This window comes from Topomyia yanbarensis, chromosome 2 (genome assembly GCF_030247195.1).
Source record: "Topomyia yanbarensis strain Yona2022 chromosome 2, ASM3024719v1, whole genome shotgun sequence".
NCBI lineage: Eukaryota > Metazoa > Arthropoda > Insecta > Diptera > Culicidae > Topomyia > Topomyia yanbarensis.
In genome coordinates, this window is record NC_080671.1 from 416,261,876 (window position 1) to 416,285,815 (window position 23,940).

General features: G+C 45.0%; 2 protein-coding genes across 2 annotated transcripts; one reads left to right on the forward strand and one right to left on the reverse strand.

Annotated features, from left to right (window-relative positions):
- The first annotated feature begins 416 nt into the window (after nucleotides 1-416).
- LOC131685155 (small ribosomal subunit protein mS33) lies at nucleotides 417-1,342 on the forward strand. Its single transcript, XM_058968645.1, has one exon. The coding sequence runs from the start codon at nucleotides 952-954 to the stop codon at nucleotides 1,285-1,287; it is 336 nt and encodes a 111-aa protein (XP_058824628.1). The 5' UTR covers nucleotides 417-951; the 3' UTR covers nucleotides 1,288-1,342.
- LOC131685150 (eukaryotic translation initiation factor 2-alpha kinase-like) lies at nucleotides 1,332-23,665 on the reverse strand. The gene is made up of 3 exons (XM_058968637.1): nucleotides 23,197-23,665; nucleotides 1,954-4,834; nucleotides 1,332-1,891 (listed from the first exon to the last, which is right to left on the reverse strand). The coding sequence occupies exons 1-3, from the start codon at nucleotides 23,370-23,372 to the stop codon at nucleotides 1,595-1,597; spliced, it is 3,354 nt and encodes a 1,117-aa protein (XP_058824620.1). The 5' UTR covers nucleotides 23,373-23,665; the 3' UTR covers nucleotides 1,332-1,594.
- Nucleotides 23,666-23,940: the final 275 nt, after the last annotated feature.

Genomic DNA, 23,940 nt, shown 5'->3' on the forward strand with positions numbered 1-23,940 from the left:
TAAACGTTAATTCTATTTGCTTCAAACCACTTAAAATTCATTTGAAGAAGAAATGCTAATGTTATCACGCGCACACATACCTTCTTTGTGTCAACTGTATAAACTATGTATGCACACACATAAGTTATATGTGCGTATTGTTATAGAATCGGGTTTTATGTGCCTTATAGTTATGAAATGTGAATGTAAGATTAATATTTCTTGTAAATACACACATTAGGTTTATGTGCCAGCAAATAGTGTCTATCTGCCTCCGCTAATTGCAAAAATCTATGTGTAAAATTAATAGGCATAACCACAGATAACAGACGTTTAGGCTAGAACAAAATTTCTTCAAAAACCTGTGTAAACTTTCAAATTGATATACGTTGAAAATCCGTGTTTCATTGTTGCCATCTGCGCAACTGTTTGCTGCACGTGTGTGACAGCTGCACTCTAACTGCATTGTAGTGATCACTGCGCCATCTGCAAACGTTTGCCAAACGTGTTTCAGACGTCTGATTTATTCGGAATTTCAGTAGCGGGTATTTACACACGATTCAAATCGAGCCTAAACGTCTGTTATCTGTGGCATAACGTTTACATTTTTTTGAGTGACGGTCTATTTGGTCTATTGAAAACTCATTGAAGAGAACCGCTTAGGCTCCATTTTGGATCGACTGGATTCGCATTTAGCTGTCAATACCGGTGTATACGCTGCCAAAAACGCTGTCTTTCCCACCGAAGCTCTCTTTCTATGGTGTAACCGAAATTTCCCCTCAAATTTTTTTTGGCCGTCAGTAACTTTGGCTTTTTCGCCCTAATCAAAAGTTACTCAGGTTTCATCTGCGTGGGGTTTTTTTTTGTTTATAGATAGATCTGGCATCCCTGGGTAAGATGTCATATGTTTCATCTCTTACACAATTTTCAAAACAATCGTAATCCGGGTCAAAACCGCAGTAAAATCGTAAAATGTCCAAGTACAAGGAGCTGGTGCAGCTATCGACAACCTACGCCCGCCGAATGAATCACCTGTCGAATCGAATTTTCGGTGAAGTGACGCGACCGACCAACCCACAATCGATGAAGGTGGTAAAAATGTTTAGCGAGGAACCTATCCAGTGCCGGGATTATGTGAAAAATTGGTACCCGAGGCACGTGGAAACTTCCAAGTTGGCGATGAAACTGCGGGAGTACGGCCTCTTCCGGGACGAGCATCAGGACTTCAAGGAGGAAATGAAACGGTTACGGGCCCTGCGCGGAAAGGCGCCTCCCAAAAGGGGCGAAGGAAAACGATCTAAAAAATAGTGCGCTGCGGCATTGGTTGATCATAGAAAATAAAAAATCGTAAGTTAAACTATCATTGTAAAGATAAAACTTTTATTTCTTCCAGTGAATATTACAAATGCTACCCTGTGTTTGCTTCGTTCTTTACAAGTCATTATTTAATACTTGTTTTATTGTCAGAAGGAAAGCAATATTTGCTGAATGTCCTGGGTAGTCAATCAACTTATAATTAAACTTAAAATATGTTATGTTATATGTTCAATAATTTAACGTAAATATGCCTTGGGCTTCCACGAAACGTAAATAATTACTGCCAAATCTTCAATTATCAAAAGAAGATTTGGTTTTGATTGCTTCCGGAGCTGGAACTAGTTGTGGCCACAGTAGTGGCGGATCGGCTATCCTTGCGTCTGGGTGGAAGCTCAAAATGCCACTCGCTGTGGTCCGATGTATCCGCTGATGACTGCCCGTTTCCGACAGCCTGATCTTCCGTCGAAGACTGGGCGTGCAGTTGGGGTGTTGAGTGGCTCGCTAGAATTCGTTTCAGCGGAGGGCGAGCCTTGATGCCGAAAGTGGTTGGCCGTTCACTGGGTTTATCGGAGAGCATCAGTTTCAGCAGTTGGTACTGGAAAATGGAAGATTGAAAGTGAAGTCGGTATCGAATTAAAAACAAATGATGAAGCATACCTCATTCGAATAGTTTTCCTCGAACCCACCGGGGAACTTATCCTTGCGCACATCCTTCAGTGTGCAGATCCGCTCCATCTCGGTGCCGAAGCTCAACAGCAGCTCAAAGAGTATCAGCCCCAGTGAGTAAATGTCCACCTTGTAGTCATACGGTAACCCTTTCAACTGCTCCGGTGACATGTAGAGTTGCGTTCCCACCTGGCGAGTATGGCGCTGCTTCGCCCCCGTCACCATCATCCCGGGCAAATTATTTTCATTGTCATACTGCACGTCCGCGGAATCGGTGACCAGTCCGAAGTCACCGATTTTTATCCGCCCGTCGAGCGAAAAGAAAATATTACTTGGTTTCAGGTCCCGATGTATAAGTCCTTTGAGATGTACGTATTCAACGGCGTCCACGATCTGTTCGAAAATCGGTATAATCTTATCCTGCCGAGCAGCCAGGTCGTTCAAACTAAGCCACTCTTTGAGTGATTGTTTTCGGCAGAGTTGCATCTGAATGTATAAGTAGATTTTGTTGCTTATAACGCTGGACGTGGCAACGGAGGTACTAGCCATCACGTTGATACTTTCTGTGATACGGTTTTCACTGTCTGGAGATCTGACGACACTTCCGGTACTGGTTAGGTCCAGAGAAAGTGGTCTTCGGTGGCGGTTTTTTCGTATTGAAGGACCGGCCGGTAATTTTACCGGAAGCTGACCAGAAGATGCAGTTGTCGTTTCGTGAAACGAAACTACATGATGACTTCGTGAAGTGCTTTGCGAGGGTTCCTTAAAAACGATGTTTATTGAGTCCTCGCCGGCTTTGCTATCACTTGCAAAAACAATCGGGAACGAGTCATCATCGGTTTCGGATTTCTTAGGATCCGCCCGGAATTCGATGTAGCTATCCGACAGATCAGTCTCAGCGTGAGACAATGAAAAGCTCGGCTCGGAAACTTTCGTTAGCCAAGGTAGCTTTTGGCCGCTGGAATGTTTTGGTTTGAGATACTCTAGCTGGTTGCTCTGATAAATGCCATTAATGCTGGCAGGAATTTTTGGCAAAGAGGTTTCCGTTGGCGTCTCGATGTCGATCGAAGTCGATAGACAGTTTCGCTCGAACCAAACTTTGTCCTCATTTTCTTGCCACCCCGGTGGTGGCGTCTCAGTCCAAGCATGAAAATACCGTACAATATTGGTATGCTCACAATGGGCTAGTGTTTTCACTTCCCTCATCACACGGTCCTTCGATTCTTGTTTGTTGGGAAGCACGACACGCTTGATGGCATAGTGACAGTCGTCTAGTTTATTTTTAACTTCGAAAACAACCCCGAAACCACCCTTTCCAAGGCACTGGACAAGCTCGAAATCTTCTTGAAATCTCGAGACAAAATTTTCCCCGTTCGATTCGGAAAGACTTCTAGAATTCCTGATCGCTGTTAAGGGAGCAAATTCTTCCTCAGTCGCTTCCACCGCTATCGGAACGGGAACCTGACGTTCCACAAACACCACGATTTCCTTCTCGTTTTTGAAACGTAACATTACGTTCAGAATGAATGCCGTTGTAGCCGATATGACGAGAATTTCCTTCCACCAGAACCAAATTGAGATGATGATAACTTTAACCGGCGCGTCTGGATCCAACGTGAAATCGAAAATGGAACTCTCATTCCGGGATCCGCCATCAGTTATGGCTGGCGTGTCATTGGAGCTGTTCGGGCACAATTCATTCTCTTTCCGGTTCAAATCATCCGGAGTATAGAGGAAAAAGCCCTCTCCGTTCACATAATTGGATTGATACAGGACCGACCGGGCAATTGCCGTTGATTCAGCGTACTTCAAATCTTCCTTCTCCTCGCGCTCATCGTTACCATCGGTTATATATCCCACCACTTGAGGAGGTCTGGCGGGATATGGTTTCCAAGGTATCATTGGATGTTTTGTTTCTTCAGTGAGCAGTACCGATTGCGCATCAACAATCTGACGAGCTAGCAGGGCTGTCGATTCCTGAATGTACAATTGTTTCTGATGCATCCCTAAATAAAGCGAAGGATTTATCATATTATTTTCTTTTGGCTCTGATCCAGCCGCATCTACATTCGCTGTATTCACATTCGAGAGCCAATCGGTTCCACCAAACAAGTTAACACTCATTATGTCATTCTTATCTTTAGCTCGCCAGGCACTTACAATCGGTTGATTGAATGTGTGTTTCCATAATATTTTAGTGGGCGCTGATTTGCTTACAGCACACACGGTCCCGTCAGGAATCACAACTTTCAATTCTAGATCTAAAATAGCTGGATCCAACGAATCTGGCGATCCCCCTCGACAGTCTTCGTTCTTCAGCATCTCCAACTCGTGATGTCCAATACTAAAGTTCCATCGTTCACTGCCAGTACGGGACTCGACGGCTCGGACTGTCTGAGTTTGCCTTCGAATTACTATCACATCATCCTGCATCGGATCATGCTCCAGGATAGGCTCCATTCCCTCTCTCGGTGGACCATTCTTTATATCATCATGCATAATTTCCGTCGCATTCCGACATCCATTCATCGTACACTCGTAAATCACCTGCCCGGTTCGGGAGGATATCCCGTAGGATCGTGTCTCCTTGCCGCCGGAAATTACCAAATCCTCGGAAAACTTAAACGAAGACTTGAGCAAATCTTCCGCACTGAACGGAATCGCTTCGATCGTATCGCCATCGAATTTGTATAGTCCACCACTCAGCGATGGAATCATGCGAACCCATTTGCCGTTGTTAGTCAACTCTAGCCGGTGAATGCTGGAGGACAGCAGTGGTCCTGGACCGGTTTCCACACTCCACCGGAGTGTTCCTCCTTTGGTGAGATCCAGAGCCGACAAGCGACCATCCAGCGTGGTGATGTATAGCAATCTGTGAAGAGATAAACAAAAATAAACTAAGTATGGTAGACGATTCGTAGCTCAGGGCAATCCCTCCACTCTACACCCTGACCCATTGTTCATTTTCAAAAGTTAATTCTTAGTTAAAAATATTCTATAATCCTTTTTGCCTTTCTCATATAAAGAAAGGTTTTGCAATCTCCCAGAAAATCGAGAACCGAGAACCGCCCATATCATTCGACTCAACTCGTGGATATCGGAAAATGTGTGTGCGTTTTTAGAGAGCAGGAAAAAAACAACTCAGGGAACGGGTTTGGGCACGGAACCTGATTCTTTCCTGGCACGCGAACTGCTCGGTATAGTCCCCGACGACGGACCTAGCCTACTTCGACGGAGCGTTCCACGGCGAAAGAAGTTCTCCCGAAACCGAGCTAATCATCCAGGTGCCGAAGTCAGTTCGGTGATTCGGGATTGCTGGTGCCCGATGACCCATGACTGGTGGTGTTTCGTCGCGGTCTACTCAGTCTAGTCACCGGTGGTGAATCTAGCCAACGGAGAGTTCCCTGGTGAAAGAATTTCTCCCGATACCAATTCTTCACTACATTTCTATCACGCCGACCGGTAGGATGCCGGTCGGCGTGATAGAAATTGGGCGATTCCGGGTGGAGCGTGGCGTCCAGTTCAGCGGCGCCCCGACGACCCATGCTCGGTGCTCTATTGCAGTCTACTCGACTAGTCCCCGGTGATGGATCTTGCCTACTCCGACGGGGAGTTTCCCGGCAGTGATTGCTCCCCTGAAACCATTACTTTCGGTTCATCATACCATTTCCGCTGTAAATCAGTCATGATCTGCGTCATCACTCTGTCGATCGTTTTCCATGTGTTCACGTCGCTTATCATTTGGTGGACAACATTATCCGGGTTGATGCCCGGCCCTCCCGTATACACATCTCCCTGCGTATCGTTTCCTACCTCGGACATTCGAAGACCACATGTTCCGGTGTCTCGTCGATGTTCTCACACTCCGGGTATAAGGGTGACATTGCGTCCCCGACCCGATGAAGGAACTTCCTGAAGCAGTCGTGGCCCGACAGAAGTTGTCAAGTTCACCTCTCTGTGCTTTCTATTGTCAAAGTCGACAGGTTTTGGAATGAGCCGGTAGGTTCACTTTTCCTTCTCCGTATTATTCCATTCCTGCTGCCATCTCGCCGTCGATGCTCACCAACTTCCTCGTCTTTCTGGTGTTTCTACGACTATAGTACTCGATGTTCTCCGACGATAAAGTTCTGCACGCGCTCGCGACTTGTACGGCCATCAGACGGAACGTCCTTTTTCAGCTTATCGCGTTTCCGCTTGGTTTTCAGCGCCTCACCATAGGCGGGAACCCCATATCGCAGAATCGATAACGAAACACTACATATCAGACGTCTCGTGCTGCTTCTCGGACCGCCGATGTTTGGTATGATCCTCGCTATTGCGTTCGTTGTCTTCGACGGATTTTCGCAGGCGTAGTCGACGTAGTTGTTGAAGTTCAAGTGGTCGTCGATTATCACTACCAATGCTTCAGTGCACGCTTCGATGCAATCATGTGCCCTCCGACGCTGGACCGCTTTGTTGATGACCTACAAAACCACCGACTTATGGTGAGCTATCTGCAGCTTGACCAGTTTATTTAGTTCTTGATCGTGTCTATTGTCCCCGTCACAGACACCACCACTTCTTCGAGTGTCTCACCCATCACCGTTAGCAGCACGTCGTCCACGAAACCCACAATTTCCACTTTCCTGGGCAGCCGCGGTGTCAAGACCCCATCGTACATCCCGTTCCAAGGAGGTGAACCGAGAATGGAACTCTTGAGAACGGCCGCTGTAACTCGCATTGACTACTGCCCTTTGTCCGTTTCATCCAGCAGCACTCTGCTCTGGAAGTACCTCTTCAGGATATGGCATAGATAGACTCCCATTCTGGGTCCCCAGCTGGCGCTGTTAAATGCATTCTACACATCTATCGTGACCACAGCGCAGTATCGAACTTCTCTTCGCTTCCGTTTAGTTGCCTTCTTCACGTCCGAAATGCATCCACTGTCGATACTCCTTTGCAGAATCTGAACTGCATCGTGGACATTCCGCGCTCGCCCTCCGTGCATTTCGTCAGCCTGTGAAGAATGATTCTTTCCACGAGCTTTCCGAGTGCATCTAGCAAACACATAGGCTTATACGAAGCCAAATCACCCGGTGGCTTTCCTTGCTTTACCAGCAACGCCAGCTCCTGTACTCTCCACATTTCAGGGATGTTTCCTTCATGTAGACACTTCTGAAGTACCGTCCTGAACATGTCCGGATATGCCAGGATTGCAACCATGAGAAATTTTTCCGCTGCAATTGGTTTTGCCGGAAACCACCACGAAGATGGACACTTTCGGGATTGAGTGGTTCAGTAAAGAAAATTACGAAACCTGAAGTACAACCAGTTGTGGTCTAGCATGCGACGACTATATACCGGCTTCGGGCGTAACAGATTTGCCCTGGGTACGAGTCCAGTGTTCGTTGAGAATATGCAATACCTTGAGCTGATTTGCATAGGACGGTCAAGTAGGAGGGAATAGGTTTTTTCGGGTGCATTCTCACCACACGAACACCGGCGCGAAGTGCTGGGAAGAAGTTCCTCCAAGTATCTTCCTTAACATTATCGACCTCTCCGTATTATGACATGAGTTGTTTGATAGCGACGGAACTATTACGTGGTGCTACGTCATGTAGCTTTGTTTCAATACTGTCATTATCTATATGTGTTAGTTTCTGCAGAGTTAATATGCAGTTTACAATTTTCGCATTCGTGAACAGAATAATGGGATATTTCACCTACTTCGACTAGCAATAAAAAGCAAACACCGATGCAATATTGTTTGCTCTCCAATTTTTCTCGAAAAGACAGCATTTGATCTTATCTTTCCGCGGTATAATATGAGATGATATTTTCGCGCCTAATGTAAATCAGCCGAAGAACTAATGGTTTCGCAAAAATTCACAAAAATGAGTAGATACAGATCCTTAGAATGAAAATACTGCAATAATGTGCAGAAATAAATTTTATAATGTAATATATTTTAACGACATTCAATAGACCTTTCTCGTCAAATTTTTTTATATGATAGAATGCTTCCTTTCTTATCCCCAATTCGTTACTGCCTATTGCCGCGATGATTTGGTACCTCTAACTATTGAAAAAATAAAAAATAGTGCAAGCTGCTCATTTAACCCCATATTCTGAATACCTATCTTGCCTTGTTTCCCCGTATTTTTACACCATTTGGATGAATTTCCTGTGGGGAATACTAAAAGGATGCCAGATCTGCATATAGATTAGTAAATCTGCAGATTTTGCATTTTCACTGCAGATCTTTTGCAGATTACAAATATTTAGCAGAACAAAGCCTATGCCAGCCAATTTATACACCAGCCTTTAACATTTTTGATCATTTAAAATATATACATACTACATTTCTATGTCAAATTTATTGAAGATTTTTGTAGCAATCTGCAGACTTTTATATTTTCACTGCAGGCTATTGTTTAAATAGACCTGGCACCACTGATGCTGAAATGATTCATTCATATACCTGTCAAAAACATAGAGCATTGTATGAAAATGTATAACCTCACTTTTCTGACAGTTCAGTGTGCTTGTTTACCTAAGACTTGTTTACATGGACATTTAAAATTTACATTACTTGAATACTTTCGATGCTCTTTGAAAGAATATCAACTCAAGAGGGATGAGGATTGGAACAATGGGAACCTGGTTCATACATTGACCAATCGGCGCTGGATGTAAAACCGGGGGGCATATTCAAGATCAACCGTTGGGCTATAAAACGATTGCTTTCTGGATGATGGATAAGGATTTGTACACATTTGTTTGTTTGCTCGTGGGTTAAGTTCTAACAAGATGATCCGATTGATTACTCATTTTTAGGTCGTGAAGTTTACCTGATATTTATAGGTAACGAATTCGGTCGATGATAAGCTGCTCTATCAGTCTCTCTCTCGACTGAGGACTACAATTTCGGTCGACTAAATTATGCTATGAAAATTGTACTTCCTGGAATTTCATCTAACGAGATCAATTCATTGTGAGGAACTTCGCTGCGTGCCAATATTGCTTGCCTCTGTAGGTGATGATGTGTGTGGATTCACTTCGGCAGCCAGCTCTTATGTTTTGGGTAATTTTGCTATCTTATTATGCTGAATAAATCATCTGCCTATGGTTAAACTAATTCCGGAACCGGTTCGGATTTCTGAATGGAGTCAGTATGGATTCCAAATCAAATGCAACATCCGATTCCGACTCAGAATCGGTTGTTGCATTTGATTTGGAATCCATACTGACTCCATTCGGGATTCCGAATGGTTTGACGGGGATACCGCTGACATCGCACTTATTAGGGCATGTTCAGGAGCGTTTTATTTTATATAGGAGTTTCAAAGTAGAACTGGAACTGAAACATTCACATCCCCAGCAGAGCGTTTTGTTTTATTATTTCGAACAGTTTTGTTTCAAAATTTAAAACTATTATACGACGCCGTTATATTTGACGCTGATTTTAAAACACGTTTAGAACCGTGTTTTAAATACATGCTTTCAGCACAGACACTTAGACCCGATAGATTGGGGAAAAATAAATTTGAGTGCAGTAACGCTGAAGGTATGGCGAGACATGAATTTTAAATTGAATAGAACAGCCGCTAAAACTGCTGCTGGGGACAGCAAGTTCTAGTTTTATAATTCTCAGTTTTATATTATAGAACTGTCAAAATTATGAATCTAGAAAAGAAACACTCCTGAACATGCTTTTACGGTGATCAAACTTGGCGAGAGCGGCAGTGGTTTCGTCGGAATTGTTCACTCGACAAGCAGTAAGTGCAAGGACTCTGCTACTTATGCCTGAGCCCCTCGTTGAAACCTTTGTCCTGCCGGAGTGTTAGCTTCGTCCGATACCGGAGCGTATTGCTGAACCGAAGCAGTCTGCTACTGGCGCTGCTTCCTTCGAATCGGAATCGCTGAATATTCCCGTTAGCCGAATGTCCAACGTGGCCGAAGGCAAACCGATTGCAGCAACACCACCAGCCATAGCTGACATTTTAGCCTTTAATCCAAGTGCCTGCCATTGACATAGCGACAGACGAGTGCGGCGCAGGCTGGACCATCGGTTGACTGGATGCCGGACGGGGCGAAACAGCTGCAACAGGAGCGGACCTAGTATGGGGTGTAAAGGTCATCAATTGCCATAGATCACCAAATAATGCTCTGCGACTAACATTGTGAACAAAACAAACCAAATGAAATTGATCGCAACAACGATAAAATAATCTAAATTCTACCTAAACATTTGAAACATTTGAAAAGGGTCTAACTGTCAAACGTAAACCTTGAGAAAAAGGCAAAAGTAGTTTTGGTCGAATTCATTATAATTCTATTTAAAGATTTAATACTGTTTTATTTAGTTTGATTGCGCATATTGTTTACATCAGACACTCCCCTTAATTCATTGAGTACGTATTTCACTGCCTTTATAATCCTTTTGGAATCAGTTACGATAATCTTTTATAATCATTTTATAATAAGTGTATTGCTAGTTAGGACTTTTATATCAGCCGGGCCCTTTTATAATTTGTTATAAAATCGTTATCAAAATTCTTCATAATCCATTGTTGCGTTATGTTTATGTACATGGCCAGATAGATAGTTTTTAACTGGGACGGGACGTGTGGATACGAAAAAACCTAATGTCAATTGCAGCCAGGGGGAGCTGTCAAATGCAGCCAAAGGGAACCGTCAAATGCAGTCAGGGGTAACTGTGGATAGATGTTTTCTTTTTCTTTTTTCTGTTCATTTTGTATCTTGTCTTGCATAGTCACTCTTTCTTCCTCACATTTTAAATGGACTGGCTACATGAAAATTTGATTTGTTTGCATTTGGCTGTAGGCCTTTTTCAAATGTTCGGCTAGAAATTCCTTACTTCTTCAATGAATCATGTACACTCAAGTTTTTTTACGCGGTTTTTTGCACGGTATTTTCTACGTGGATTTTGAAATTTACACGGTTTTCATTTACGCGGATTTTTGAATTTACTCGGTATCCATCAACGAGGTTCCCTTTAACGCGGATTCTTAAATTTAAGTGGTCTTCATTTACGCGGATTTTGAAATTTACGCGATTTTCATTTACGCGGATTTTGAAATTTACGCGGTTTTCATTTACACGGATTTTGAAATTTACGCGGGTTTCATTTACGCGGCATGTATCCCCCGCGTAAAAAAAACCTGAGTGTACAAGAAAAGTAAAAATGTTAAATTTAACGGAACAATGTATGATGCCGACATCAAACAAAAAATTACAGCTGAGCGACCTTGTTTGGAAAGCGTCAACATTTGGCAGCGAACCAAACCAAGTTTCTCATACTTTGATCGAAAAAGTGAGGTTAAACATTATGATGCAATGTTCTCCACCGAGAGGTTCACTTTAGTTTGTTTACATAACCAATGAACTTTGTACCGCGACTCACCACTTCATTTGCCGCGTTGCCAGGAACTCAGGCAAAAATATACAAAACATTGTTGCCCAAACACACATTTTGAGTCCCACCATTCTTGCAAAAGTGAAAAAAATACTCAACATTCTTGCATTTTTCAAATTAAAAAAAATCATTGAAAAATCTCATTTCAACGGAAATATTCTTAAAAATGTGTAGCCTTTTGATAAAAAATAAGAAAAAAGGGGGTTAGGTCGGACGAGAAAGGTCTATTAGCTAGAGATTACTGGGTAGGGAAAGTTATGAAAATTAGAGCCACGGTACTCAAGTGAGAGCAAGGATGTGAAGTAAACAGATCGGAAAACTAGAAGTGGCAGGGTCATTAGAACAGGCTTAGTAATATCGTACGGGCTTAATTTTTGTCTTCTGCTAATGAGGGTCGAGCTTAGGCAGCATAACTACGTATCACCCGTGTTCACTAGCATGTGTCCTGGTATAGATAGACATGTCCATCTTTACCGTGACAACCGACACAGGAAAATGTGACTAACATAGTCGAAACAAAAAAAGGAAATAATGTAATATATTAATGGTTTTTCTTGAACTTAATTTATCCCGAGGTTCGAAGTCTTTCGATTCTGGATTGAGGATAACTTCCGGTTCTCAGGTGCACCGACGGCACATCCCCGATGATTCTTGACTTCTTCGAGTAGAATGTCTATAGGAATCATTCCAACTATCATGTGATTGCCTCTGATGAACCCTTCCGAAAACGTGCGGTTCAGTCGAAATCACGCAGGTCTCGTGTATCAGTGCACCGATGTGGAGACACTCGCCGAATTGTTAGGTATGATTCGAGATAGTGCCGAGATCACTTTTACGGCACTCCCGCATGCGTAGTCGATGTGGCTATTAAAGTTAAGCCGGTCGTTTACCACCGCTCCCACTTGTCTGACTTCCCGCATTGAGTCGATTATGCACTCTCCGACCGAAATTCTTACCCGCTGATTTGCTTATTAAAGCCACCTCAGTTTTATGCTGAGCTAACGCCAGCTTTTTCTCGTGCATCCAGTCTTTCACAGTATCTATCGCATTCGTAACGGATAATTCTTTTTCTTCTAGCGATTCGCCGACCACTAGAAGCACCAAGTCGTCCGGAAAACCAATATTCTTCACGTTACTGGGAAGCTGCAACTCTCCTTTATATATAACATTTCTATGGGTCGGGCCAAGTATGGAACCCTGTGGTATACCCGCTGTTGCAGTTATACTTCTTTTTTCCGGTGTCAGTTTCGTAGATCAGTGTCCGATTCTGGGAGTAGCTCTTCAGAATCCTACAGAGGTATACGGAAACTCTCAATCTGTGCAGCGAATCGGTGATTTCAGCCCAACTAATACTGTTGAACGTATATTTACGTCCAGCCCAACCAGTCCACAGTAACGCTTTCCTCTTCTATTTTGCTTCTGTGCAGCCTCCATAGCTGCCACGACTTATCGTATGGTATCCACAGCATATATCTACCTTTCCGGAAATCGAATTTCTTATTGAATAGTTAAGTCTGTTAAGGATTACTCGCGCAAGCGCTTTGCTGATTAAATTCAACAGGCATAAAGGGCGAACACGAAATTATTGCGACACCTAAAATGTCATGCCAATTTTCTTATAATGTTTAAAATCAAACTAAAATTTTAGGGTAGTTTTATACAAATATTTACTTAAAAAATCAAAAGAAAAGTCAATCGATGGAGCCTTGAGTGTAAAATTGAACGCATTTTCGCTTGATGCCCTCCATCAAAGTCTTTACAGTGTCATCCGGTACCAGTTTCTCAGTTTTTTCCCATTTTCTTAACATGTCCTTCTCGTCTTTGACTGTCTTCTTGCTCTTCCGAAGTTCCCGCTTCATCATTGCACAGTACTGCTCCACCGGGCGCAGCTCCGGACAGTTTGGCGGATTCATGTCCTTTGGAACAAAATGGACAGAATTGGCCTCATACCACTCCAGGACACTTTTAGAATTGTGGCATGATGCCAAATCTGGCCAAAATGGCGGAGCTTCGTCGTGCTGCTGCAAGAACGGCAAAAGGCGCTTCTCGAGGCACTCAGATTTGTAGATCTCGCCATTTACTGTGCCCTTTGTCACGAAAGGCTCGCTCCTCAGTCCGCAAGAGCAGATGGCCTGCCAAATGAGATATTTGAAGGCGAACTTCGACATTTTCTTCTTAAATTTGTCGTCCACATAGAACTTGCTCTTGCCGGCGAAAAACTCCAACCCCGGAATTTGCTTAAAATCGGCTTTTATATACGTTTCGTCGTCCATCACACAGCAGCCATATTTTGTCAGCATTTGCCCGAGTTTTAGCCGTCGATTGTTGCCGCTCATCGCGGTTTGTGAAGTTCTGTACCTTGTATGTATGTAGTCCAGCTCTCTTCTTTGCATTCTGGACGTAGCTCTGCAACATGCCGATCTATTTATCCAAATCACGGCTTGAGACGTTGGGAATTGCTTTAATCATCCGCTTCACCTTTCCCTCCGTCTTTTTGTTCTCCGGTCCCGGTTTTCTTCCAGCTCCTTTGCCGTGGTTTAACATCAACCGCTCCTGGAATCGCTTCAACACTCTGGAGACGGTTGAATGGTGAATGTTCAACATTTTTCCCAACTGCCGGTGCGACAGGTCAGGAAATTTCAGGTGTTTGGAAAGAATTTGTTCTCTCGATTCACGTTGATTCACCTCCATTTCCGTTGAATCGAAAAACACGACTTCGAGTTTGACAGCATGTAAACAATACACATCAATGAGAAAGTGTGCAAAATTTGGTTGATTTTTACCCAATGGTAAAAAAGTTATGCCCTGTTGAATGTGTCGCAGTAATTTCGTGTTCACCCTTTATCGGCCTGCATGCGGGCCTTACCTGGCTTCACCAGCTTTTGTCGCTTCCAGATTCGGGAATGTTACCTTCGTTAATACGCAGTTGCAACGCGCTCCATGTCCATGTCATGCCTCGGTTCGTTAGAATTGCTGTTTTCAGAGCCACGTTGGGGATACCGGGGTCTTTTTGATTCTCAAGGCTTTTGCCACCGCTATCAGCTCCTCGTTGGTTACTCGAGCTTTTTCGTAGTCATCCTGAGCCCCGTAGGGCATGGGCGGCCAATTCGTCGGTTCATGCATTGAAAATAATGCGACTCATCCTCTCCGGGTCCCTTTTCGGTGTTACCGCCGGTCCTCTTACCTTCGTCATAGCAGCTTTATAAGCGTCGCCCCATGGATTTGAATTAGTGTTGCGACAAAGCTCTCCTAGACCGTGCCGCCTTATACGCTAGTATTAGAGCTGCTCTTTCAGCGCCGTTGTGGGCTCTCTGCGTTCTCCTCCGGGCTCGATGACAACTCGAACATAGGTCAACAATTGTCGAGTTCCACTAAAAGGCTGGGCGGCGACTGTACTGTTGGTTTACCTTCTATTGGCACGCTAATGCCATTATTACTTTATCTGCACTGAATTACAGATGATTGCACTCATGTCTCAACGCAACAACGAATTTGGTTGTTTTCCACCTCCGCTCGTTTGATTTGGTAACACGCGCTTCCGACTGTCTATTGCTTCCGATAGCGTACCGGATCGCTATGGGTATTTTCGACCTTCCTGGCGGTAGGTGCTAGTGGTACCATCGTTTGCAACATTAACATTCAGCTTTGCAAAGGCCTCAAGTTGACTACTCTCTCTTGGTTTGGTGAAGCGGCTGCCCCATTTTACTGCCTAAGCGTTAAAATTGCCGACTATGACGACTGGTCTCAGATCAGCAAGCTCTTCTGTCAGCTTGTCGAGCATTTCTGTGAATTGATCGAATGTCCATCGCGGAAGTGCACATCAGCTGCAGAAGAAGACTCCAATAATTTTGGCAATAACAAAGCCTTCATTTGCACGATAAACCATTTCTTGAAATCTTCCCGTCGTCCAAATCGTGCTGTTTTTTGCATTATCTGATATCCAGTTTCCATCGTTGGTCGGGATACGGTATGTCTCCGAGATGATAGCTATATCACACTTAGACTCCATTACAAATTGTCTTAGCAAGAGTTGTACTGTGTCGCAGTGATTGAGGTTGACTTGTGGTACCTCTAGTGTGCCTTCTTTGTAGTCACCTGTTTGAAGACCGGACATCGTGGTCCTCCTGTAATATGATTGTTACCTTCTTCATTTGCGCAGATCAGCCGATCTTTTGCCATGTAGCCTTCCTCTCCGTAGTTTCTACATAATTTTCTCCTGTTAGCTCCATTGCGGTTTCTAGCAAGATGGCCTAACTCATGACACTTGAAGCACACTTCCAGTTGCTGAGAGACACTCAGTGGACATACCGACTAGCTTATTTTGATATTTCTGATTTTAGCGCTTTGTACCACTAAAAACTTCGACTGGAAACCTAACCGAATTCCCTTGCATGCCGAAAGGTCGCTTCCTCGTACATCAGCTGCGCTTCTTCAAATTCGCGTTGCTCTTACAGAGCTTTGCTTAGCTCTTCTTTCTAGGATACTTCATCCAGATCCTTGCATTGGATGGTTGCCTTCCCCCTCGTCATCCTTGGCTTTCTTGGTGAGCTCTTTGTAAGCAGATTGCAGATTTGAGCTTCGGATCTCCCCGGTGCGGATATGACTGATATCCATGACGTTTCCGCCCAGCTCCTAGAGTGCTGGGTTTACCCATATTGCGCGGAGCATCTTCTCGTACGAGTCATCGTTAGCTTAGACTATGAGTGTTTCACCATTGTTTCGTCCGTTTAAGAGCTTCCGCTTCTCGGACGTATACTTTTTGTTCGCTTTCCGTTTTGTCCTGCCGACAGCTTCCCATTGGGTGTTGAGCTTCTTCGAACCTCCTGATGTCACATCATATGGTGAAGGTCTTGGTCTCTTCGGCGTAAAGAACTGTTTGCATACCCTAAGGTTTATTTTTCACCTCGTAAATTTCCCTCACCTTTGGCGATGTCAGTATTTGCGTTGTTTTACTCCCTGGAGGTTTACCGCTCTTCTACAGGAGCCGTGGGAAAATGAACACAATATCTTTGACTTAAATTCCTCAGCTTACAAGTTAGTATATTTTAAAGACCAGTCCACTCCAAGAGCTGCAGTTTTGATAAACGGAGAAATGAAATTCTCTCCAATTCTAGGACTCATTCAACGAGATGTTGCATTGAAAATGGAGGCACTGACGGCTAGGGGCAACCAAGAGGTTGTGATCGCATCTGTCTGCTTCCCTTGCGATGCGGATACTGCACCCAATCGATACCCTCATAAGGTAATGCATAAACAAGCGCTTTATTCTAGGATGTTATGCCAATGCACATCGTACAACATGGGGTAGCACGGATATATATACCAGAGGTATATGTCAATGTATGTAACTCTGATATCACCAACATTTGTACCTACCGCAGTGCGAATATAGATTCGGACCATTACCTAGTTGCAGTATGCATGCGCTCAAAACTCTCGACGGTGTACAACACTCGTCGTAGTCGGACGCCAAGGCCCAACATCGCGCATGGGTGACTCCGGGGTTGCCCAATCTTGACCCCAGGAGGGAACTTCAGTCTCAGAACCCCGTCATACATGAGGTTCCATAGCACCGGGCCTAGGATCGAGCCCTGCGGGACTCCGGTGGTAATCGGAACCCTTTTCTGACCGGCGTCGGTCTCGTATAGCAGTACGCGGTTCTGGAAGTAGCTTTCCAGGATCCGGTACAGACCCACCGGTAAGCTAAGTCGGTGTAACGAGAGCGCGATGGTATCCCAGCTTGCGCTGTTGAATACGTTCTTCACGTCAAGTGTCACTAACGCACAGTATCGAATGCCTCGCCTTTTTCGTTCGATCGCTATCTCGGCAGTCTTTATCACTGAGTTGATAGCGTCCACCGTGGACTTACCCTTCCGAAAGCCAAACTGGTTGCTTGACAGGCCGTCCGTACCTTCCTCTCAAGCAATTTGCCAGTCGTGTCGATCAGACAGGTTGGTCTGTACGCCGATAGGTCGCCTGGCGGCTTCTCGGGCTTCGGCAACAACACCAATTTCTGCCTTTTCCATCTATCGGGGAAACGGCACTCGTCAAGGCATCTCTGAATAGCTAGCCTGAACATGTTCGGGTTCGCTATGATCGCTGCCTTGAGAGCGCTGTTTGGAACTCCATCCGGCCATGGAGCTTTGTTCGTTGCTAGGGAATTAGCCACTGCGAGTAGTTCTTCATTCGTCACCGGAGCCACCATTTCGGCCGCGCCCACATTGTCTCGTGGTGCAGGTGGCCAGGGGTTTGTGGCTCGAGACGGGAAGAGTACTTCGATAATCGTCGCCAACCGGTCCGGAGACCGTTCTGGGGGGTGAAGAGCCCCCTTTGGACTTGGCCATCTCAATTCTGTAGGCGTCACCCCACGGATTCGCGTTGGCACTCTCACACAGGTTGTCGAAACACGCTCTCTTGCTGCTTTTAATGGCCTTGTTAAGGGCCAATTTCGCAGCTCGAAACACTTCACGGCGGTTCTCTCTTGCATCCTCGGTGCGGGCTCTTTGCATCCTACGCCTAGCTCTGAGGCAGGCTGATCGTAGAGCTGCAATCTCGGCACTCCACCAGTATACGGCATTGCTTCTTGCACGGTGCAACTGTCTTTCTTGGCAGTGTTTTTCTCGTCATAGTGGCGTCGCACGCGCGTGATAGAACGGCTACCAGCGCATCCATGCTTAGACTGTCGGTGTTGGCCTCCAGTCCCAGGGCTGCGGTGAAAGCTTCGCTGTCGAAGTGATTGGACTTCCACCCGCGTACCTGCCAGGGATCTCCCGCCCTCGGATGCTGCACACCATAGTTGATCCTAAAGTGGATTGCTAAATGATCGCTATGGGTGTAGCCTTCGTCTACCTTCCATTCCATGCCTGGAACCAGACTCAGGCTGGCAAATGTTACGTCAATCCATACCTCCACCCCGTTTCTACGGAATGTGCTAGCGGAGCCATTGTTAGCTAGTACAGTATCGAGATTCGCAAGCGCCTCCATTAGCGCTTGGCCCCTGTTATTTGTACAGCGGCTACCCCACTTTACTGCCCAAGCGTTAGTCTCCCGCTATAACTACCGGTTTCCGGCCCACTAGGTCTGACGAGAGCCTGTCGATCATCTGGTTGAACTGTTCTATGGGCCACCTTGGTGGAGCGTAGCAGCTAAAATAGAACACTCCATTGATCTTGGCAATCGCAACACCCTCGGCGGAGGAGTGTATTACCTCTTGAACCGGGAACCGTCCCGTTGTACAGATTGCCACCATTCCAGACCCGTCCGACACCCAATTGCCGTTGCCGGCAGGGATGGGGCACGGGTCTGATAGGAGGGCGACATCTGTCCTCGACTCCGAGACCGACTGCCACAACAGCTGTTGGGCTGCTGCACAATGGTTAAGATTTAGCTGTGTGACGTTCACAGCTTCTTCTTATTTGCCTCACCGAAGGGACACGCTCATAACATGATTACGGGCTTGCTTCTTAGCGGTGCAGATAAGGCATTTATGCGCCTTAGTGCAGCCCCGCTACTTATGCTCTTCCTCGCCGCAGTGACAACATAGTTTGCTCCTGTCTGTACCCTTACAATCGTACGATTTATGGCCGGACTCAAGGCACCGATAGCACCTATCCACTGAAGGCGGCTGGGGTATGCTAATTGGGCATACTGACCAGCCGATCTTCAGTCTACCTATCACGGTAACCTTTTTGGCATCTGCTTTCAGTAGCCTGAGGTAGGCTACTTGGGTGCCGAAGGGTCCCCCTCTCAAGCGCACAGAGGCCCGCTCGATTGTTACGTAGCATTGCTCCTTAACGGCTGCGACGACATCGCCTGCGGTCGTGAACTCGTCCAGATGCTTACACTGGAGAGTCATTTCCGCCCCTAACGACCTCACCTGGGCGCCTTCACCCAGGACCTCTTGGGTCAAGGCCTTATAGACAACACTGGATTGTGCGCCTCGCTTCAGCACCAGAAGCATTTCGCCTGTATTGGTGCGTCTCACGCTGCGCACGTCTTGCCCGAGGGCCGAAAGGCTTTTGGCCGCCCTCATCGACTTTAGGACGTCGGCATATTGGTCCTTGTCGGTCGTTAACCACAAGGCCCCGCCTCTGTCCTTGGCTTTCTTCGCGGGCCGCGGTGCATTCGGTGTCGGTGTCGGATTCTTCTTGGTGACCAGCGTCCAAGGGTTTGCGCCCCCCTGTCCCGGTTGCGCCGAGTTGCTGGTACCTTCTCTCTGCCCGGCGGGGTCATTTTCGTCCGGGTTTACCACGACCAAACGGCGTTTGGCCATGACGGTTACACGCCGTATGGTGTTGGTTTTTGCACCCTCGCCTGATGACTTCCTAGGGCGCTTCAAGTTCGACTCTGATCTCCAAGAAGTCAAAGAAAAGATCGGTCGGCTGAAAACCAACAAAGCTGCCGGTGTAGATCAACTACCCAGCGAGGTATTAAAATACGGCGGTGAAACAATGGCTTGAGCGCTGCACTAGGTAATCGCCAAAATGTGGGAAGAGGAGATTTTTCCGGAGGAGTGGATGGAGACTGTCGTTTGCCCAATCTACAAAAAGGGTGACAAGTGTGGTCACCGATTTCAAATCGGCGTATGATACAACTGATTGAGATCAGCTATGGCAGATAATGCGCGAGTACGGTTTTCCGGAAAGTCTAACACGATTAGTCAAAGCGACGATGGATCGGGTGATGTGCGTTGTGCAAGTATCAGGGACATTGTCGAGTCCCTTTGAATCTCGAAGAGGGTTACGAACAGGTGATGGTCTATCGTGCCTGCTGTTCAACGTTGCGTTAGAAGGTGTAGTAAGGAGAGTGAGGATAGACACGAGTGGCACGATCTTCATGAAGTGCGTCCAGTTTTTTGGCTTCGCCGAAGACATTGACATAATGGCACGGAACTTTGAGGCGATGTCGGAAACGTACATCAGACTGAAGGCTGAAGCCAGCAGGATTCGACTTGCCATCAACGTTTCGTAGACAAAATACATGAGAGGAAGAGGTTCTAGAGACGACAATGTGAACTTCCCATCCCGAGTTCGGATTGATGGTGACGAAATCGAGATGGTCGACGAATTCGTGTATTTGAGCTCACTGGTAACCGCCGACAATGATACAAGCATAGAAATTCAGAGACGGATCTTGGCGGGAAATCGTGCCTACTATGGACTCCGGAGGACGCTCCGATCGAACAAAATACGCCGCCGTACGAAGTTGATTATCTACAATACGCCGATTAGATCGGTGGTCCTCTACGGCCACGAGACCTGGACTATGCTCGCGGAGGACCAACGCACCCTTGGAGTTTTCGAACGAAAGGTGTTGCGTACCATCTATGGTGGCTTGTAGAACCATCCATCGCGCATACCGCAAAAATAGGGCGTTTGGCCTGGATACGTCGTAAGAATGTTGGACGACAACCCGGTGAAGATGGTTCTTAAGGGCGACCCTACAGGAACAAGAAGAGGGGGAGGGGGGGGGGGGCACAACGAGCACGGTGGATCGACCAGATAGAGGATGAGCTACGGACCCTTCGAAGACTGCGAGACTGACAACAAGCAGCAATGGACCGAGTGGAGTGGAGACGGCTTTTGCATACAGCAAGAGACAACAAGGCTCTAGCCTGAACGGTAAGGTAAGTAAGTATGTAGCAAGGGAGTTGTATATACATTTATGAACGCAGTTAGAAGAGCACTACAGGGCCTCACGTAATGGAGCGCTCAGATAACGGAAAAGAGAAACTGTTGGCACGTTTCTGACGAACCTAGTCTCTCGGATCACAGACACATAATGTTCGCCATAGAAGCCAATAAAATCACAGTACAAAAACACAGAGAGATAAGGAAAACAAATTGGTGTGTATTCCGCTCACGCATATCAAAACGGCAAATTTAAGGAAACGGCCCTACATACCATAAGACACTCCCCGGTTTCAAGGAAATAGCAATTTGCCAATTTTCTTGACGTCGAGGGTGCTTTTGATAATACGTCCTACATATCAATTCCCAAGGCCAAAGAGGAGTGGACAAATCGATAGGGGACTGAATTCTTGCACTGCTCACGAGTCGAGAGATCATAGCCACGTTGGGACACACGAAAGCAACTATAACAGCCAAAAGCGACTGTCCCCAGGGCGGTGTACCCAAACCCCTGCTCTGGTCACTAGTGGTGGACAATCTTCTCAATGATCTGACTGAAATGGGTTTCGAGATTTTTGGATATGCAGATGGTATTGTCCAAATTTAGAGGGGAAAGCATGAATCTGTACTAAGCAATCGGATTCAATTAGTTTTGAACTTCATCATGACCTGGTGTGTCAAAGAGGGACTCAACGCTACAAAAAAGGCAATTGTATCGTTTTTCAATAGGAAAAAAACTGAAATTGATTCCCCCAACGCTCAGTAAAACTACAATCAACTACGCAAAAGAAGCGAAACGTTTTCCTAGAAAAAAATTAAAAACTAGATAGACGTGTCCATCTTTACCGTGACAACCGACGATGGACACGTCTATCTATACCAGGACACATGCTAATGATCTCGGATGATTCGTAGTTATGCTGCCTAAGTTCGACCCTCATTAGCAAAAGACAAAGATTAAGCCCGTACGACATTAAGCCTGTTCCAATGACCATGGCACTTCTAGTTTTCCGATCTGTTTACTTCACATCCTTGCTCTCACTTGAGTACTATGGCCCTAAGTTTCATAACTTTCCCTACCCAGTAATCTCTAGCTAATTGAATGTCGTTAAAACTTAAGTTTCAATTTCAACTCTATTTGTAATTATTGGTTATTACCAGCTATTAAAATTGTGAATCAACTTTATTATTAAAACTCAAAAGATTCTATAGTCAAGTGTGTGCTAAATGTAACACACGGTCAAAATATTCAACTGTTTGTGTCTGCAAGTTTTGCTTGAAAAGAAAAAAACGAAAAAATACGTTTCTGGAGTAGTCATTCAATTTGAAATATACCAATATTTTCAATATCGATGATTCATTGCTCTCAATTAATCTAAACAGAAAAAATGCACTTTTTATTATCTTCTACCTTCACCTTTTCATTGCAGATAGTAGAAGAAACACAGTAGATTCGAGCGCTTTATGTTCAATTTCTCTGGAAAGTTCGAGATCGAACAAACACTCTACGGGATCTCTCTCTCTCCTACACATCCGACTCCCTGCAAATATTGATAACGAATGGATTATCTATGCAATTGCACTGTGCATTTGGTCAACACCGGCTACACGGAAGTTTGACATGTGCCAAAAACATATTTTGATTTTTTTTGAAAAGGGCTATATTTAATGACTTTTTGCTTATTTGAAAATTCTGGCAAGGTTTTTTTTTATTTTGTTTGAATAATACATATTTGATAACTTAGTACGTCTGTTCAAACATTACGCAGAGGTAAACTATATCAAGTCAATACCGTTGCACTGAGTCATCGAACGAGCGAAACAATCTCTTCACTTAGATAATACGAATACAAACAATTTTTTTTTTTCGAATTGTAAAACCACTTGAAGCGTCAATGTAATTTGCAAAGATGCCGTTAGTACATGATGCCATCATGTTCCAACATGATTATATCATATCAATAAGATCGAAGTCTCATACACAAAATTAACTAATATTCTAACGAGGTTACCTTGGTAAATCCCAATAATAATATAAAGTGCTAAACATTTTGGTTCGTTTTTACTGGTTATCTTTACTATCTTTTAATATTACATTATAGATTGTTAAGGTAATCATTCAAAACAAAGCCAAAATATATCTTCTATCGCACTTACGAAAAAACACAAACTCCCCGTAACACTCACCTATCGCTCACATCACGACCTTCCCCGACATCATCGTTACAGAACGGTAACTTTTCCACCGAAACTGGCGGCTGGCTATCGGTACCGGTTGCTTCACTGGTGACCGGAGTAGAACCGCCCAGAAGGATGGTTCCCGCCAGCAGCAGGGGTCCAATGAGCGTCGAGAACGTAGGCATTTCCTACGTTTCTACTACACCTTGTTCCACCACCTGCGGATGTCGCTGGCTACTGCTAGATCAAACGAGGAACGTCTGATGCGTTCGCTTCACGTCGATACATTTGTTGGCACCAAAATCACACGTACTTTGTGCAATTGTTACAAGATGAAGCTAAACTTCTTCAGAAATACACTTCACTTTTCCGCTTGAGTAGAAAAAATTTGCACAAATTTGGAAAAAATAACTTTCGACTGCTTGCAAACAGCAAAAATACGTCCACACAAAACATCCAACCTGGAGCTGTCAGAACGGGGGTTCAGCTAGTAGAGCCGAATGACAATCATAACATCGCACGAAGTTATATGCACGCTCATTAAAAATATCTTAAAATCGAGTGATCAATTTCAAAAATTTCATGTTGTCAAGATATGAGTTTTCCTCCACTGTTTCGCGATTTTACTTCGGTATCACATATGTTAAAATTTTCACGCAGACGCAAAATTTCGCTGTATGTTACTCAAATGTCCAGCTAGTTTGTTTTTAAATATTAGACTCACAGCTAGTTTTTTTTTTAATAATTGACGTT